At 48.8% G+C, this 18,767-nt stretch overlaps 2 protein-coding genes and 2 non-coding genes across 4 annotated transcripts; all 4 read left to right on the forward strand.

The window, feature by feature from the left end:
• Positions 1-7,430: 7,430 nt before the first annotated feature.
• Positions 7,431-13,285, forward strand: CCT6A (chaperonin containing TCP1 subunit 6A). Its single transcript, XM_066333259.1, has 14 exons — positions 7,431-7,591; positions 7,876-7,939; positions 8,292-8,426; positions 8,998-9,171; positions 9,319-9,422; positions 10,037-10,147; positions 10,615-10,774; positions 11,006-11,088; positions 11,463-11,559; positions 11,744-11,891; positions 12,136-12,269; positions 12,386-12,488; positions 12,759-12,831; positions 12,963-13,285. Exons 1-14 carry the CDS (start codon positions 7,458-7,460, stop codon positions 13,033-13,035), a joined length of 1,593 nt encoding a protein of 530 aa, XP_066189356.1. The 5' UTR covers positions 7,431-7,457; the 3' UTR covers positions 13,036-13,285.
• LOC136370344 (small nucleolar RNA SNORA22) lies at positions 8,744-8,875 on the forward strand. The gene has a single exon (XR_010745154.1). It is a non-coding gene; the product is annotated as a small nucleolar RNA SNORA22 (small nucleolar RNA).
• LOC136370343 (small nucleolar RNA SNORA15) lies at positions 9,779-9,915 on the forward strand. Its single transcript, XR_010745153.1, has one exon. It is a non-coding gene; the product is annotated as a small nucleolar RNA SNORA15 (small nucleolar RNA).
• A 547-nt stretch (positions 13,286-13,832) lies between the features above and the next one.
• Positions 13,833-18,249, forward strand: SUMF2 (sulfatase modifying factor 2). The gene is made up of 9 exons (XM_066333254.1): positions 13,833-13,887; positions 14,320-14,476; positions 15,148-15,262; positions 15,722-15,766; positions 16,019-16,169; positions 16,412-16,467; positions 16,840-16,924; positions 17,364-17,523; positions 17,880-18,249. The coding sequence occupies exons 1-9, from the start codon at positions 13,833-13,835 to the stop codon at positions 17,983-17,985; spliced, it is 930 nt and encodes a 309-aa protein (XP_066189351.1). The 3' UTR covers positions 17,986-18,249.
• The last annotated feature ends 518 nt before the right edge of the window (positions 18,250-18,767 follow it).

Here is an 18,767-nt window from a genome sequence, read left to right on the forward strand (position 1 = left end):
CTACAAAGAGTGCGCTGGATATGTAAGAATAATAGCATCTAAAAGAAAAGTGGCCATGAACATCCAAACTTCCCCTTGCCAGAGGCCAGCTCTGAGGTAAGGCTGGTGGCCAGAGGCCAGCTCTGAGGTCAGCCTTGGCACTGGCTGCGCAAGTGACAGGTTTACTTTGCTGCAGCCTTGACTGGCCGCGGGCTGCGGAACGCCGTGTCACATCCCAGTGTCCCCAGCAGTGGGGTCGTGAGCCCAGGGCGGGGGTGACACTGGCGTCACGGCGATCCCGCCTGTGCAAAGCCAGCCTTGCCTCACCTGGGGCTGTGACACCGCCACACGGTGAGGCAATGGACACTGCTCGGTGACGTGACCGCGCGGTGACAAGCTGGAATTTTGGGCTGGATCCACGGGTTTAATCTGTCCCAGAGAAATGTCATCTCCCCGAACGCGTGCTGGGAGCGGGGATGATGAAATGTTCGTGTTTCTTTCTCTCTGACAGTCACATTTCCCGTGTTCCCTTCCCTGCTGGATGGGCCTTATGGGGATGACATGAAAGCTGTGCTGGGCCTTGATGGGCAAATAAAGAATTATTGTGGAGTCATAGTTGGAATTAACCCTGTCCTCTCTTTATTGCAGGAAATAACTCTTTGAAAATAGTTTCAAACTGTAGTAAGTAACTCTTTGTATGCAGTTTCAAACTGTAGTAAATAACTCTTAGAAAGCAGTTTCAAACTGTAGTAACTCTGAAAATAGTTTCAAACTGTAGTAAATAACTGTGAAAATAGTTTCAAACTGTAGTAAATAACTCTTTGAAAGCAGTTTCAAATCATAGTAAGTAACTCTTTGAAAGCAGTTTCAAACTGTAGTAAGTAACTCTCTGAAAATAGTTTCAAACTGTACTAAATAACTTTTTGAAAGTAGTTTCAAACTGTGGTTTGTGTTGTCTAAAAATGACAGACTGGAAGGGAAGAATTGCAAAAATCATCAGTAAAGAATTAAAGCTGTGTAAAACCCTTTTATGGACAAATCTCAGCTGCAGTCAGGGAAAAGTATTTTTTGTATTCCAGAGTGGTCCAGGCCTGTGTAAGTGGCAGAGATTAATTATTCCAAAATACAAAGCATCTGATTGCTTGAAAGTGTAAATGTCTTAATGAGATGGGAAATAAAAAGAAAATCCCAAAAATAATGGGTTCTGTTTCCACATGAAAAACACTGATAGGGAATCTCTGATCTTCCTACCACTGAATTTCAGGTAAGTAATCAATTCCTAGCCCAAAAAGCATCCAAGCAGCAAACATTTCAACATGTCTGATACAAAATATCATGGGGAAAAGCTGGAAAGAAGAATTATGGAGAAGAGAAGAACAATGGGCAAAGAAGTGCCTAAAGAAGACAAAAGAGTGACAGAGAGAGAGAGGTAGGGTGAAAGTTAAGATAAAGAGGGAGAAAAAAGGAAATCACAAGGGAAAAGTGGAATTCCCATGAGATCTCCTTGTCTCCAGACTATGAAGTGTTTCATTAGGCTGTACTGGAAAAAAAAAAAAAAAAAAAAAAAAAAGAAAGAAGACATTTTCACAACAAATAAATTCTCTTTCATAATTGACAGGGTGGAGTCACAAACAGGAGAATTATGTAAGAGCACATGGGAAAGGAAAACAACTGAAATCCTTTCTGTTTGCTGTCCCTTCAATGAAGGGCACTTGCCTCACTGGGAAAAAGTGCACCATGCTCTGTAGAATGCAGACAGAAGCAGTAAGTGGTGCTCAGAACTGCAGGTGTTCTGGGGCTGCCAGGGTTTGATGAGATCTCAAACCCCTCACTGTGACTAGAACTCCCTTGTTGTCATATCTCAGCTTTCAGAAGTGCTGACACGCTGCTGCTTTGCATGATGATCACATTTATTGCTGCTTAAAATGAAGATCAAGTGAATCTTAATGAAATATTACCCAGCACTCAGGAATATCCTTGTTTGCAAACAATTTCTGATTCACTTCCACATTTAACATTGTATTGAACGTTAACAGAAGTTCAACCACATTAAACTGTTTCTTTTGCCTTGAAGGGGAACTGCTGCTCAGAGCAAAGGATTCGGAGAAAATAGTTCTTGAAACTTTTTTTCAGGACCTTTTTCCTCCTACAGCTTCTAAGAACATTCCCAGGAGTGTTTCCATGGTATGAGTTTAAACAAACCACTTAACCTCATTGTTTCCAGTCCTGTGTCTGTAAAATGGGAATGAAACAGTGACAGAGCTTTTCTGTGCTGAGCTTTCATCCTCAGAATTAGCACCGTTTCGAAAGCTTTAGAGGAAAGCTGATACATTTAAGCAGATTAGTTATATTTAAGCAAATTGTGTTTGTGTTTATATAAGTTTTAGAAGTTCAACCCATCCACCCACAACTCTTTCTATGGTTGCAGGGTAAGAACAGGAATATTCAGTCCTTAATCTCCGGGGTTTTCTTCTCTTTTTTTTAGGATTTTGTTAAACCCTGCCTGTTTGCTATTTCATTTTAGGTTTTTCTTGAACCTGCTGCTCAGTTTGTGAAGGCAGTGGCACAAAGCTGTCTGCAAGTGAAGGGACGAACTGCTCGCAGCCCCGAAGCGATTATCTGCACAGCAGTGCCTCACAGCGAACTCGTTTAAGCGCCTCGTGAAAAGCAGGTGAAAAAAGGGCAGAAGGAACCTGTTGGATGTTGACATCCACCTCCCAACTCTCCAATCCCCTCTCGCCTGTCCTGCCAAAACGCTGCTGCTCCCCCGTGCCCGATTGCATCATTCATTCACGCCGCTCCCATAAAACAGGCACCACGCCGGCTGCCGGGCAGCGCAGCCACAAGAGATCCTCCTCATTTTCCCTGCTGGAAAAAAAAAACCCTCCCCGGTGTTACGGGTCTGCCAAGCCCTTCCGACCTGCGAGAAAAGCACGACGCCGGTGACTTACAGAAGCGAACCGGCCGTGGCTGCCGCTGGGAAGCTCTTGGCCGCGCCAGGCGGGGAGGGATCGGCTTCAGCGCCACAAACCGCAGGCACGGGCTGCGCTGGACGAGAGCCGCATTTTGCCGCTCAGCCCCTGATAAAGCGCTGAGTCAGGCGGCCCGGGGGTGTTGTCCGAGGTGCTCGCACACATGGAAGGCAGCCGGCACGGCAGGGCTCGCTGCCAGCGAGGGCAGCAGAGCGGTGACCGCCCCGCGCCGGGGGAGGAGCCGCGCCGGGAGCGCAGCGCTCGGGCACCCGGGCTCGGCCTGGGCCCGGGGTGTGGGATGGAGGGTCACACTCAGGAGCTGTTAGGAGCACGAAAGGACGAGGCAGGCCAGCACGAGGTCAAGCAGGAAAGCTTCTACTTTATTTTTCTGACTCCATCTTATATGCAATTTTACGCAGGTAGCCACCTCTTTGACCTCGTTGGTGAACGTCACCATCAATCATCTTTCTCCTCCTAGAGAGGAGAGGTATGTCAACAAAGATAATTTTCTAAAAACATACATAGTTTACTTGAAGCTGCGTGAGAACAAAATGCAAACGGTGAAAAGCAGGCAAACTTGAGGCAACATGGATGAGGCTCCCACAAGCAGCAGTCGGGAGTTTCTCCTGGCAGGAATCCAGAGGCCAGGCAGGGACGCTGTGTGTGGGAGAGAAGAGAGGATTTGTCAGCTGAGGTCACAGAATCGCCGGGTTGGAAGAGATCTTTGAGATCATCAAGTCCAACCCAGCCCTAACACATCAAACCACGAGTGCCACATCCAATCTTTATTTAAGCACATCCAGGGATGGTGACCCCGCCACCTCCCTGGGCAGACGTGTCAAGCACTTTAGCACTCTTTCAGTAAAAACTCTTTTTCCTAACATCTGGCCTATATTTCCCCTCAGTTAAGACTGTCTCCCCTCATTCTGGAAAAAGAGACCTCCCCAGTTACCACAACCACCTTTCAGGTATTTAAGTTTGCAATTTTTCCTCTTGGCTTTAGCTGTCAGTGCATCCCTGAGCGAAGTTACACACACTAATCACATGCAAAGCCGGCAAAAGCTCGGCAGCAAAGGGAAAAGGCGTGGGAAAAGGCTCTGTGTGGTTTCCCCAAATGCAGTGTTGTCAAAAGCCGTGGAATATTTGCCAAAGCTGCCCGTGCTTGTGTTTTGGCATCCCAGGGAAGAGCTGCCCTCACACACTGCCGTGGGTTGGGCAGTGGGAGAGTGCGAGGCCTGGAGTTGTTTGGTTCAAGGTCGAGGAGAGCTGATTTAGCTGGTTTAGCCACTCTTGTTCCCTCGTGCCAGGAGTCCTGTGACTGCTGCCCGTCTGTTCTGCACCGCTGCCTGCTCCAGTCACACTCTGCGCACGACCTCTCCTGCCACCCCTCAAAACTCCATTTATTCATTAAAACAAATCCCCTTTCGTGCCCCTCCTCTCTTCATGTCTTTGCAGAACTTCTCAGTTCGTGACCAAATGTTGACAGGATCATCTCCCAGTCACTTCTCGAGCCAGGAGAAGACAGGACCAAGGCCCTGTGCTGCCAAACCGCTGCCAGGGATCAGCAGCCCGGTGCTGTTTGTCAGCTTTATCGTGGCAGGACAGGATGTTGTTTAAAGCAGATTTAGAAATCATTTCTGCGAATAAGGTTAAAGGAAAACCCATCTTGATAAAGATGAAAGAAAATGGCTTTTACTGAGAATCTCAGAGGGGTTTTTGCCAAGATAAGCAGTGCCTGGTTTGACTAAGAGAATTGCTGCTGAATATTTCATGAAGGATATTGCCTTTATTTGGCTTGGTTTAATGGACATGATGGCTTTAATTTAGTTAAATATTTTGATTCTAACCTGGTGTAATCCATTGAATTCATAGGGCAATTTAAGTCTGGTAAGCATTTGCCCTTTATTTTTATTACACATAAAAAACAAATACCCAGAATAATTCTGTAGCTAAGACTGAAAATAAGAAGAAAAGCTTGTCTTGGTGGCTGAAAAATGCTGCAAAATGGGAATTTAATGTGAAGATGCTCGTGAGAAATGTTACTATAACACAAAGTACCTATCCTGAGGAATGTGAGCCAGCAAAGAAACACGGAGAGCTCTGCCTGGGAGCTGTAGGAGGATGATCAGGAGTGAAAATACAAACTTGATACAGACACAGCACCCAGCTCTTGTACATCACTACAGAACCTCTCCATTTGTACAAAATCCAGCAGAAAACACCTGCACGGAGGATTAGGATGTCTTTGAAAACAGCTTTTCCTTTTTTTCCCTCTCTTCTCCTAAAAAAAATCTCAGAACTAAATTTTCCCTTTATTTTTCCTGCAGAAATAATTCCTCTCATAAACCTGAGAGGAATCACTGCACAACACGGGTGTTTTAGGGCGGGCAATTCCTGCCTTTCCATAGGCATCAGCACGGAAAACAGAAAATATAACAAGCCTGCTGGGATGGGTTTGACAAGGCTGCCCTCTGCTGAGAACAGCCCTGAGAGGAACAGGCAAAAAAAAAAAAAAAATCCAACAAGAGAAGCAAGAACAACAAAAATATTTGACCTGAGAGTTCCAGAATCCAGGACAGAGCTGGGGACTGGGGATTCAGGTGTTTTAACTGGACATTGCACATCAGCTTCTTGGGCCATGTTTGCTGTTTTGTTTTGTTATCGTTTCAGCATCCCAACGAAGTGCAGACAATGTTTTAACAGAGTTCCAGAGCCAATACTGAAATGGCAATTTTGAAATTTTTAATGTTTATTTCTAAATGATTGCGATCACAGAGGAGAAAGCCCAGCCCCTCCACTGGAGTCAGCATCAAAATATTTCACAAGACACTGCTCAGCTACACAAAAGGGCTCCAGATTTGTAGGATGCCCAAAGACCACCTCAAACATTATAAAAAGCAGAATGCCAAGGATATCAGCAGCTGTCCCTTCCAGGGAGACAGACAGACCACATGTGGGAGCCCTCCTCTTGTACACAGTGTGGCATTTTGCCCAGAAGCCTGAGATCCTCACCCAAGGCGGGTGCCACAGCCTGCAGCCAAACCCAGCCAGGCTGCCCTGACACTTGACACTGACTTTTCCCACCAGGATCCCCAAAAACTCCTGTGCAGCAAAACTGGGCCCAGCAGCAGGCTCAGGCTTTACTCCTGGTGCTGGTGTGGAAATATGTCCAGTTCATTGCAATGCTGAAGCAACCCAGGGCTGCATCCACAGCTCCCAGCTATAAAAAGTGGGACGGAGAGGGAAAGATTTCATAGGATTCAGAGGTTTGGTTGGAAAGGAACTTAAAGAGCATCTTGTGTTCAGTCCCCTGCCATGGGCAGGAACACTTTCCACTATCCCAGGCTGCTACAAGCCCCATCCAACCTGGCCTTGGACACTTCCAGCTCCTCTGGGCATCTTCATGCCTGGTGGGAGAGGGCTGGGGAAGGCTCTCTGCTTTCCCTGTGCCAAACCCTGACAAAATCCTGGCCTCGGGGACAGTCGTCCCTGTGCTCAGGAGCAGCCTGAACACAACTGCCTGGGGAGTATTCTGGGGCTGGGCACCTGTCCATGCAACACCTGAAATAAGAAGAGGTTGTGTCACACCTGGTGTTGCCATAGGCTCCAGTTTGAGGGTACAAGATGGAGCAATTTGGGATTCAGACCTGGTGCAATCAGGGATGGGAGGGATCATAGCAGGAGCTTCTTCTCAAGCTCCTCTCTGGGGAAATTCACTCATCCCTGTGTCAGAGTGCAAAGATACAAATATTTGACTTCAGGAGTGAGCTCCGACAAGCCACGTAGGACAAACATTTCAGCACCCATCAAGGTTGTCTTGACAACAGTATTTCCAGTTTTATTCTACACGGAAACCTCTGTGAGGCCTTGGGAGGGACCATCCCCATCCTTAGAACCCCTGGGAGGGATTCAGGCCAGGGAACCCCAGGTAGAGTGTGTGCACTGGGGGCTATGGAGGCCCCGTGCCCCAGACATCACCTTGTGTGTTGTAAGAAGACGAGTTTTGACTAACCCCAATCCCGAATTTAACCAAGAATCGTTGATAATTAATGCAGTCTACTTAACTATTAATTCTATCGGCCTAATGTGTAATCACCAGGTTTAATTATTTATTTTCACGGTTCTGGGGAGCTGCTGGGGGTGCCCGTGACATAAGAGGGCGGATTAAGCACCGACCATCCCTGCCGGCCCAGAGCCCCTCACACCAGCTCCCTCACGGCTCGGTCTGAGGGCGGCGCCACGCCCGCGCCTCAGCGGCGGGGGGCGGGACTGGGCGGGGCGACAGATGCCACAGCCAATGGGAACGCGGCAGGCGCGTTAACGGATCAATGAGAAACCGGGACGCCCCAGCGGATGGAGCACTCGAGATGAGCGACAGACATTGTAACCAATAGAAATGCGGCCCCGCGCCGGGGGCCAATGGGCAAGCCCGGAGTGTTCTAGAAGGGGCGGGCGGAGGCGGGGCCGCGGTGCCCCGCCCGGCGCGGCCCAGAGCGGAGCGCAGTCATGGCGGTGAAGGCGCTCAACCCCAAGGCCGAGGTGGCCCGTGCCCAGGCCGCGCTGGCCGTCAACATCAGCGCGGCCCGCGGGCTGCAGGACGTGCTGAGGACCAACCTGGGGCCCAAGGGCACCATGAAGATGTGAGGGAGCCCCCGCGCCTCTCGCCGCGGGTGGGGTTGGGGGGAGCATGGCGTGAGGGGAGGCGGCGGGAGGCCGGGGTGTGCGGAGGGGAACAAAGGCGGGAGCGGTGAGTGGCTGAGGGATGGAGGCAGCGGCACGGCCCCGCACGTGTTTTGGGGCCGGGGATGGATGGATGGATGGATGAATGGATGGATGGATGGATGGGGAAGGAGCGGGGCGGACCCGCGGCCTCACACGTGTGTTGAGGCCGGGGCGCTGCTCACCCGCCCCGTGCCGCCCGCAGGCTCGTGTCGGGCTCTGGAGACATCAAGCTGACCAAAGATGGCAACGTGCTGCTGCAGGAAATGGTGAGCTGGGGCTGGTCCTCGCAGGGGGATTTAGGGAGGGATGAGCGCCTTTGGGTGAGGGGGAATCGGGTCCCCCGCTGCCTCACCCACCCTTGTCCACTGAAAGCAAAATGTCCCTTGCCAGGAGGGTAAAGAAGTAAGCCCAGGTTTAGGGCAATACTGTAAAGACAGTAATATTAAAATTATAAACGATACCATAAGAATGAGTAAAATTACGAGCCAAAGGAGTAGCAAACCAATTAGGGTGAACCATTAGAACATCACCTTCCGTTTTTTCTTAGCTGATCTCAGGTTTTTATTTGCTGTGCCACTACAGTGAAATTTAACTGCTCAGCTTCTCATTTTTGTCTAGCAAATCCAACACCCCACGGCCTCCTTGATAGCAAAAGTAGCAACAGCACAAGATGACATCACTGGAGATGGCACCACCTCGAATGTCCTCATCATTGGAGAGCTCCTAAAGCAGGCAGATCTTTACATTTCTGAGGTGTGTATGCAGTCATTTGTCGATGGGCAAGTTAAAACCTTTACTGAGACCCCTCAGTGTTTTTGTTTTTTTTTGTTAAATGTTTATTTACAGGAGTGGAACATAAGTACATTGTTCTGCTTAAAACGAGAAGTTGTAAAAAGGGGGGGAAAGCTAGAGGAGAGGACTTAAAGCTTGTTCAAAATCAAACCCACTTTTTGTGGATACTGTAGCTATTAAAGTTTTGTGTTATACCTGCTGTTACTTTGTTTTGTGTGAGTAAACACTTGTTGAGTGTTAGAAAGGAGCTCCTCCCTGAGGGCAGGTAAACACGGATACTGCACAGTGAACACCCAAGTGTGCTTTGTAGTTCCCTTGGTTTCAGTCCTGTGCTAAATTAACCTGTACTTTTCCTCTGCATTGGAAGGATTTCCATTCCTTTTATATGTATTCAGAAGGACAGAACACTGGCCTGTGTGGGATATTCCCTGTGTTTTGCCATTCCGTGAGATGTTGAAAACATGGGTTCTGCTTGTGGAGAAAGGACCATTTTGCCTTCTACTGTCCAATGATTTCTCTCTCTTTGCCTTAGGGTTTGCACCCTAGAATAGTAGCAGAAGGCTTTGAGATTGCCAAGGAAAAAGCACTTGAGGTTTTGGAGCAGGTCAAAGTGTCCAAGGAGATGGACAGGGAGACCCTGATCGATGTTGCCAGGACATCCCTCAGGACTAAAGTCCACACGGAGCTCGCTGACATCCTGACAGAGGTGAGTGTCCCTGTCACCTCTGCCTCTTTATGTGCAGAGATCCAGCTCTGAACGTGCTGGGATTATAATCCCAAGTGTAAAAGATGTGAACTTGCGCTTTGGAGGACTGCTGGTCATTCTGGGATGTTTCCCTCCCCTGTGTTACAGGCTGTGGTAGATTCTGTCCTGACAGTCAGAAAACCAGGTGAGCCCATTGACCTGTACATGGTGGAAATCATGGAGATGAAGCACAAATCAGAAACAGACACAACGTAAGTCAGGAGCATCCTTGAGCTTCAGTTTAGTGGGGCCTTGAACTTTGAGGAGCCTGAGGGGGTTGGGTTTCTCTTTAGGGTGTCCTAAAGGTACCACTGAAGAGTTGAAATACAGATTTCAGCCGTAAATATCTTGGCAGATGTTTCTCAGTCACTGGACTTGATTCCTTGATGGAATTATCGAATAGCAAAGAGCAACACTGGCTTAATAATGTTGGATAAATACTCTTTTTCCTTAGTGTCTGTGGCTTGATGATGGTTTAGGTTGGCATCTGTTAAATGCAAAGCAGCATTTGATAAATGGAAACTGGGTTGTGGATTGGGTGTTCCATAGGATTCCCATTTCCCTCGGTGCATGGATGAATTCTGCACCAGCTTTCCTCAGTAGCTGATGCAGTCAGACACCATGCCAGAGCAAATTCCTTTTTTTCCACTGTGCCTGGTGTGCTTTTTTATGGAATGGGCATGCCCTTGGAAGGGGAACACATCATCCTTGTTCACTGCCAACAGGAGTGCCCAGGCACTTTGGGTTGGAGCAGTTCCATCCTCTGCAGTCCATGAAATCCTGTATTTGTGCCCATTGACACCCAGAGTTGGTTTTAATCTTGCAGATTGATCAGGGGGCTGGTTCTGGATCATGGAGCTCGCCACCCTGACATGAAGAAAAGAGTGGAAGATGCTTTTATTCTTACCTGCAATGTGTCTCTGGAGTATGAGAAAACGTGAGTACACAGCAGATTCTCGTGTCCTAAAGACTTAAAATGAAAGTGTGCTTAAATACCAACCAAGAAGAAAGGTGATCCCCCTTCTGCAGCCGTTTTGGGAAAGGTGGTGGGTGGAAAAAAAATCTCTGTGAGAGGCAGAGCTTCACAGTGGTTTTTATTTTGTTATGTGATCACAGAAAGGTTAAAAAGTCCTTTCTTTTTTGGGGGCATAATTTGATATTCTAGAAGAAGCACATTAATACACTTCAGAGTTCTCTCAGCTTCAAGTGTCTGCCTTATTTTTTGAAGTGGAAAAGCTCTGAACTAGAGAGCAGGAAGAGCAGTGTGGGTTGGGGGCCCTGGCTTGGTTTGGGTTGATTTCTTTAGAATGTTACTGAAAGGCTCATTCCTTATGCTGAAGATTATTTCTACAGCAGAGAGGAAGGTTTCTCACTGCCTTTTTGTGTGGGTTTTTTTCCCTTTAGAGAGGTGAGCTCTGGATTCTTCTACAAAAGTGCTGAGGAGAGGGAGAAGTTGGTGAAAGCAGAAAGAAAGTTCATTGAAGACAGAGTCAACAAAATCGTAGAATTGAAAAGGAAAGTCTGTGGCGACTCAGACAAAGGATTTGTTGTGATCAACCAGAAGGTGAGAGGAAGAGAATAACTAAAAATTACTTGAAATGGTGCTTCCTTGTGTGACTCACCTCGTGCAGTTATTGAGCCAGAATAAGCTAGATTTAGGCTGCTGCTTCTGAATATGATGTACAGTTCCTGCTGAAGATCTTCTCTGGGCCTTGAGGAAGAACTTATTAGTGCCAAAGTGAGAGAAGGTGTTTTTAGCTTGGTCCTTATGCTGATGGTCACTTTCTGTTTCCAGGGAATTGACCCATTTTCCTTGGATGCCCTTGCCAAAGAAGGAATAGTTGCCTTGAGGAGAGCAAAAAGGAGGAACATGGAAAGGTCAGTTTTGGGGAGAAGGAGAGGAGAGGATACAATAACTTGCTCTTCCAAACTGAGACAGTGAGTCAAGTCTGGCTTAAATCAGTCTTTAAAGACTTGACTAAAAATTCCACTTGAATCTGTGCAGCTCTTCTGGTGTAACTCAGAGCAGTTTGGACAAACTGTAGAAAGGGCAGCTTGAGCTCTCAGGATGCTTTAAATGCAGACACCTACAGAGGGGCCTTAATTCTGCAAGTCAGTTTATTAAGGAGCTCTTCCATGAACAGAACCAAACTGTTCCAAGCCTAGGCTCTGCATGCTGAAATATTACACCTACTGTCGGTGCCTTTGTGTTTTATTGAACATCAAGCTGAGCTGTGCCTGTTCTCTGTCAGACTCACCCTGGCCTGTGGAGGCACTGCCATGAATTCTGTGGAGGATCTCACTCCTGACTGCCTGGGACACGCAGGGCTGGTCTATGAGTACACCCTGGTGAGTGAGCAAGTGTTTAAAGCTGGAAATAAAGTACTAAAAATCCACTTGGATGTGAACATCTGCCTGGATGTTTGCTCCTGGCATAGACTGAGAGAATGGAAATGCAAAAAGAAAAATGTCATTAATTTGTGCCCACGTTGCTGAAGTGCCTGCCAGGCAAACACGAGCTTGTTTTCCACAGGGGGAGGAGAAGTACACCTTCATTGAGAAGTGTGAGAACCCCCGCTCGGTGACCCTGCTCATCAGGGGCCCCAACAAGCACACGCTCACCCAGATCAAGGATGCAGTGAGGGATGGCCTGAGGGCTGTGAAGAATGCCATTGAGGATGGTGAGTCCCCTCCCTGTTCATCATGGTAAGGACCTGTAGAAACTCATCCCAAAATTAGGGAATTATATCGGCTCCTTTGGTTCCTGCTCCAGTCCAAGCCTGAGCTCAGTGTGAGGTGATGCTATAGTTCTGTGGTTTGTAGCTGTGTAAGTGCTCACCTGTTCAGGTGCAGGATGTGGAGGGAAGAGATCAAACTGCACTAGAATGAGCTGTTCAAACTGAAACAGGTGCTCTCCCCTTGCAGGATGTGTGGTGCCAGGAGCAGGGGCACTGGAGGTGGCAGTAGCCAATGCTCTTGTGAAACACAAACCCAACGTGAAAGGCAGAGCCCAGCTCGGAGTTCAGGCTTTTGCTGATGCTCTGCTCATCATTCCTAAGGTAAAAGGAGTTCCTGGGTGATAAAGTGGCTTTAAAACACACACATAATCCCTGCTTTTGCTGGTGCAGGGCTCTGTAATCAGCAAAACAAATGCAATCCCTGTGTCCTGTGGCAGGTGCTTGCTCAGAACTCGGGGTATGACCCCCAGGAGACGCTGGTGAAGGTCCAGGCCGAGCACGTGGAGTCGGGGCAGCTCACTGGGGTTGATCTCAGCACTGGTAAGGGCTCCCTCAGCCACAGGCTGATGCTGCTGTGACAGCCTGCCTCAGCTCTGGAGAGCAAAGTGCTCTGAATGCAGGACGTTTTACCTTGACTGATAAAGGCTGCACAGAAGCCTTGCTGTCATTCAGTGTGTTCTGATCTGAGGTTTTTAGAGGATAAAGCACATGGTACCACTGTGCTGGGTACTGTGAGTGATACCAGATGTCAGCCAGCAGAAAGTCTCTGTGGCAACTGGTTATTTAAAGGCTGCCTCGCTTCTGTTGCAGGGGAGCCAATGGTGGCTGCAGCAGCTGGAATCTGGGATAATTACAATGTCAAAAAGCAGCTGCTTCATTCATGGTAAGGCTGGCAGTATTTCACTTGTGACATTACTCCGTGTGTGGGTTTAAGTGATGTAAAACTGGGGATCCCACCTACAAGAAGATGTCTTGAAACAAAAAAATGAAACAGTATTTCTTTCCTGTTTCCAGCACGGTGATTGCCAGCAACATTCTCCTGGTGGATGAAATCATGAGAGCTGGGATGTCCTCCCTGAAAGGCTGAGCTGGAGCTGCTCCCTGTGGGATTTCTCCAAGGAATCCACCCCAGGGGCCTGTCCTTGGCTGTGGTGGATGTCCCAGCACCACAAGTCACTCTGCCACAGCGGCAGCCCCTTTGGTACATGGCCTTTCAAAATCTCAACAACTTCAATCAAAGATTTGGCTCTAAAAAGGAGTTATTTATTTTTGATTTCACTGAACTGTGTGGCTGCAGTTGCTTTCCATTTTTACCCAATAAACTGTTCTGTTCTGTGCTTTGGGTGTCTGTTCTTTAACCTTCACTCCCTCCAGAACATTCTGCAGTTGAGGGGCTGCATTCCTGAGTCCTGCTCTTGAGAATTCTGTAAAAAAAAAAAAGCTAGATTAAGGCAATCACTTAATAACTTTGTACTTGCTTGTGAATAAAACAGTTACCAACTGCAGAATGGTGTGAAGGAGCTGTCTTCAGGGGGTGGGTTTTTAACACTGGCGCTGCTGCATTAAAGAATTTATGGACAACGCGTGCCAGAGGGGGCACAGGCAGAGCTGTCTGTGGGGCTATGGCGACAGGCTCCTGCCTTTGGAATGATTTTCCCTGATCCCAGCCGTGTTTTGTATTCAGAGGAATCTCCTTCCTCTGTCACACGCGATGCTGGATGACCATAAACAAAACCCTAAAAACTTCCTTGTTGGGAAAGGCTGTGCCTGGCAGTGACAGACGTTCCGTTTCGTACCGCAATGCCCTTCCCTACAGCCCGGCTGCCCCGGAAACGCTTCCCGGGCCCCGCAGCGCCTCCGGGGCGGGTCCGCGGCTCCTCGGCCATGGGGACGGCGGGGCTGCTGCTGCTGTGCTGCGGGCTGCTGGGCGCCCAGCGCGGTGAGAGCCCCAACATCCCCCCTTGGCATCCCCAAAATCCCCCCTTGGCATCCCCAAAATCCCCCTTGGCATCCCCCAAACCCCCCTTGGCATCCCGCAAACCCCCCTTGGCATCCCCAAAATCCCCCCTTGGCATCCCCCAAACCCCCCTTGGCATTCCCAAATCGCCCCTAGCATCCCGCAAACCCCCCTTGGCATCCCCAAAAATCCTCCTGGTATCCCCAAAATCTCCCCTGGCATCCCTCCACGGAGCCTCCTGCTGCTCTCCACGCAGGGCTCGCTCTCCCTTCCCGAAAACGGGACTTTAAATGCTTTGAGCCGTCCAGGCATCAGTCGCTGTCACCCTTCCAGCGCACGCAGGGACATCCCGTCAGAAGCTGCGCCTCGCTCCTGTTTAAAAGTGACTCTGGGGCTGGTTTTCTCCCTCTGCAGCGCTCGGAGAGGACGGGAACATGGTGCAGCTGCCCGGAGGCACCTTCCAGATGGGATCCAGCTCCCCGCAGAGGAGCGGCGAGGAGGGGCCCGTCAGGGAGGTGACAGTGCAGCCCTTCGCTCTCGACAAACACCCGGTGACAAACAGGGACTTCAGGTGAGCCCCTCCGCTGGCCGTGGGGAATGGGCAGTGCCGGCTCTTCTGGGGCTGGTTCTGGGGTCTGACAGCCGATGCTTGGGTGCTCATTGGGAAAAAATGTGTCTGGCCATAGTAAATCATCCCCAGAGGTGTGAGCTGAACCATCTTGGCAGTGTTGCTTGCAAACCTATTTTTATTTCCTTTTATGACCTTCTCCCCCTTTCTTTCCTCTTTTTTTTTTTTCTTCTCTTTTTCATCTCCTCCTCTTCCTGTTTCTCCTTTTTTTCCTCCTCCTCCTCTTCTCCTCCTCTCATCTTCCTCTCTTTTTCTTTTCTTCCTTTCCCTTTCTTCTCCCTATTCTCTCCCTCTTTTTTCCACTTTTCTTCCTCTCTTTTCCACTAACAGCAGGCACAGGTTTTATTGGCTTATAAGGGATTTTTTTTTTTTTCTCTGCAACTATGGAAACCTGAGTGCAGTCTGAGTTTACCTGCACAGGTAACATAAAAGGTATCAAATCTGTGCAAGGTGCACACTGGACTCTTTTATCTGTTAAATCTAAATCAAACCATCTGGAGCTGGGGGTTCTGTAAGTTTTGTACCTTTTGCCTTGCTCTGAACTCGTTGTATGAGCAGGTTTGTGAGGCAGAGCTTGAAGAACTCTTACCCAGAGCATGTTGTATTTATGCCAGGGAGTTTGTTAGAGAAAAGAAATACAAAACAGAAGCAGAAGCATTTGGCTGGAGCTTTGTCTTTGAGGATTTCGTATCTGAAGAGCTGAAAAAAAAAGTCACCCAAAAACTGGAGGTAAATCTGAATCCTATGATGAGTTTGGTGTTGCTTTTCTGAGGAGCAGCTGCCTCTTTGCAGAGCCTGGCTGTTCTCAGAGGTTTTTCTTTAGTCTGGGGCTGTTTTGCTTTTGAAGCTCAGCAGGACTGAGCTGGGGTTGATTCATGTGCTCCTCTGTTCCCATGCTCTGTGAGCTGTCTGTCTGGACTCCACAGAGCTGGGAGGAAGTAAAATGTGTTTCAAAGTACTTCAATAATCCAACTTTCAAACAGAAAAACTGAACAGCATGAGCCTCTTGATCTATTTTCACTTTTAAAAGCAGATGCCTCTGCTCTGTGGGAAAGCAGCATCCAAATGTCTGTGATAACCCAGCTCAAACTGCAGCATTTCCCAGACTAACACACCCTGCTGTGGGACGGTGTCACCAGTCCAGGTGTCACCAATTCACCTTTAATCTGGTGTCATTTCTTTCCCCAGTCAGCCCCGTGGTGGCTGCCCATCGAGAAGGCATTTTGGAGACAGGTGAGTAAAATCTTGCTGTGGTAAAATATTTGTGTAGTAACATCCTGGTGTGGCAAAATCCTGGTGTAATAAAGTCCTGCTGTGGTGACTCCTCCCCATGCTGCGATCTCGTGTGTGTTGTGTGTGCTGAACCTTATCCACCAAAAATAAGTTAAAAAAACATTTTCCATCCTTTCGCCTCTTTCACCCCTTGTTCCCTTTGTAATGAAAATGGTAAAAAAATTAATTCCAATCTGCTTAAATCCCTCCCAGCCCTCAGGCCCTGGCTCCAGCATAAAGGACAGGCTGGATTACCCAGTGCTGCACGTGAGCTGGAACGATGCTCAGGCTTTCTGTGCCTGGAAAGGGAAGCGGCTCCCGTTGGAGGAGGAGTGGGAATTTGCTGCCAGGGGAGGACTGCAGCGTGAGTAGCACAAGCTCTGAGCTTTCCCCAGACCAGGCATGGAGTGGTGTTAGTTCCACCAGATCCAAACCTCCCTCCACATGGTAATCTGAGGGGGTTTGAACCACCTCTTTTGGCCTGAGAGTCTAATAATATTAATAAATTAATAAAACCTCAGTATCCCAAGCTGAGTAGAAAAGGACAATCCTAAAAGCCTGGTTGGAGTGACTGAGGGCTAACAAGTGTCATTTCCTCCCTGGCAGAAAGGATGTATCCCTGGGGAAACAAGTTCCAGGCAAACCGTACAAACCTGTGGCAGGTAAGATCCTAAAAATCATCCCACGCACGGTGGGTTCTCCTCAGGGTGGGGTTTCACTGAGTGAGGGTGCCTTGGGAAACACTGTGGGTACTGAAACTGAGCTCCTGGGGGATTGTAAAAATACCCTCAGAGGGAGCAGGCTCAGCCCATCTTCCCTGCGAAACCAGGATTTTACTGCTTCTAAAAATTTACGCATAAATTCTTTGGGAGAGGGAACTTGTGACAACTTCAGCTGGTTGAGCTCTCTTGACCAGCATAAATTCACACCAGAGAGTTATGTGCCTGGTTGAAGTGTGGCACAGCCCTGTGAGGAGCAGGACCTGGGGCTTTTTTGGGGTGGTTTTTTGCTGGGAGTGATCTCTGTTCCCCCAGGGTGACTTCCCTCGGGGGGACACGGCTGAGGACGGCTACCACGGCGTCTCCCCGGTGACAGCCTTCCCTGCCCAGAACAGCTACGGTACACAGCCCCCTCAGCCTGCTTTGGGGATGGCCTCTGCTTCCTGAATTCATGTCAGTTGGCAAATCCTGGGGCTGGGCAGAGTTTCAGATGGGTGGGATCTGGAGTAGAGTAAGTGAGCCCAGGAAAAGCATTGATGGTTGGTGCTGGAGTTGGCTGAGGTGCACCTGCTGCACTTCAGGCACCAAACCACCTCCTTTTAATTACAACTGGGCTGTTTTGCAGCTCAGTGGGATGTAACAAACATTCCAAGGATATTGTTTAGCTCCCATGTCCTCATGCACATGGGAAATGACGCCACATTGAAGTTTGAAATACAGTGAGGAATTTCTTGAGCCTCACCATTGAACCATGCTTTGAATGTTGTTCCCCCTCCCATACACCAAATCTGCAGCCCTTGCACACCTGCTCTCCTAATTCTCACACAAAACCGTCTCAGGGCTCTATGACCTGCTGGGAAACACCTGGGAATGGACAGCCTCAGAATTCCTGACTCCAGGAAGGACATCCAGGGCTCAGAAGATGCAAGTGCTGAGAGGGGCCTCGTGGATTGACACTGCAGATGGCTCTGCAAACCACAGAGCTCGTGTCACCACCAGGTAGGTCTGACCAAAGCCCAGGTGCTGCTGCACAAGGATTTTCTCTGGGTTGGTTTTATTTTAAAAGATGTTTGTTCGTTCCTACACAATTTTTCTGAGAAGCAGTTGGCAGAGCACACTACAAATACGGCTAAAACCACCCCTGCTAAAAATCCATTCCTAAATGCTTCTCAAATCATGTGTTTTCCAGCAGGTATTAATAATGAAATGCTTTTCTCTAAGTTATTCAGGGGAAGTGGAAGATGTTTCTGAGCTGTTCTAGCAGGTCACATTAGGGTTGAGAGGGTTGTAACGTGTTAGGGATATGTGTTAACTAGGAAGGATCCCTAATTTTGGGTCTCTCTTTTCCCTGTGAGGATGGGGAACACACCAGACTCTGCCTCTGACAACCTCAGCTTCCGCTGCGCTGCCAACATCCCGCCTGTGCCAGCCTGGAAAAGCCAGAGCAAACCTGAGCTCTGAGGGCTCCCTGGGAACACAGCCCCTCAAACCTGAGCTCTAGGGGCTCAGTGAGAACACAAACCTGAGCTCTGGGGGCTCACTGGGAACACAAACCTGAGCTCTGGGGGCTCACTGGGAACACAAACCTGAGCTCTCGGGGCTCAGTGGAACCCCTCCTGTGGTTTTGGATAGTATTTTCCAAGTTTTCCAATTTTCTCCTGTGGAGATGGACATAACCCTCAGCTGTCACTTCCATTAAACCGCAGTTGTTTTTAAAATTCAAAATCATTTTGATATTTTCAGTGCTGGGATGTTTGGGTGGGAGCAGTGATTGGGATGGCAGGAAGGGAGGGTTGTCTTTTGTGTCCTTTTGGTGTGGATACTCCAAGTCTCCTGCTGTTATCCATGTAAATCAGGTGTGGGACTGGACAGAGCTGCTCTGATCTCCAGCTCCAGCAAGGGGACACCCAGAGCCCCCTGTGACCATCAGTGTGGGGCTGCCATGGGGGAAGTGATGGGGGCACATCCCTGGAAGGGGAAATCATCATCAGTCCCCATTCCCTTGGGAAGTTCCAGCTTTGGAGCAGTACTGGGCCTTCCCAGAAGTAAAATAAGTCTTCATTGGTGTTTGAGCAATGACAAGACAATGTGTGTGACAGATGACACAAACCACTGCCCCACCAGGAGTTACAACCAGCACAAACTCTCTGTGCACGAACTCTGCACCAAAGCTGATGGGACCAGGAGCCTTGACCACAAGAGTGGGCAAGGACACTGCTCAGGGATCTCTCATCCACCTCTAA

This window comes from Sylvia atricapilla, chromosome 20 (genome assembly GCF_009819655.1).
Source record: "Sylvia atricapilla isolate bSylAtr1 chromosome 20, bSylAtr1.pri, whole genome shotgun sequence".
NCBI classification, from domain to species: Eukaryota; Metazoa; Chordata; class Aves; order Passeriformes; family Sylviidae; genus Sylvia; species Sylvia atricapilla.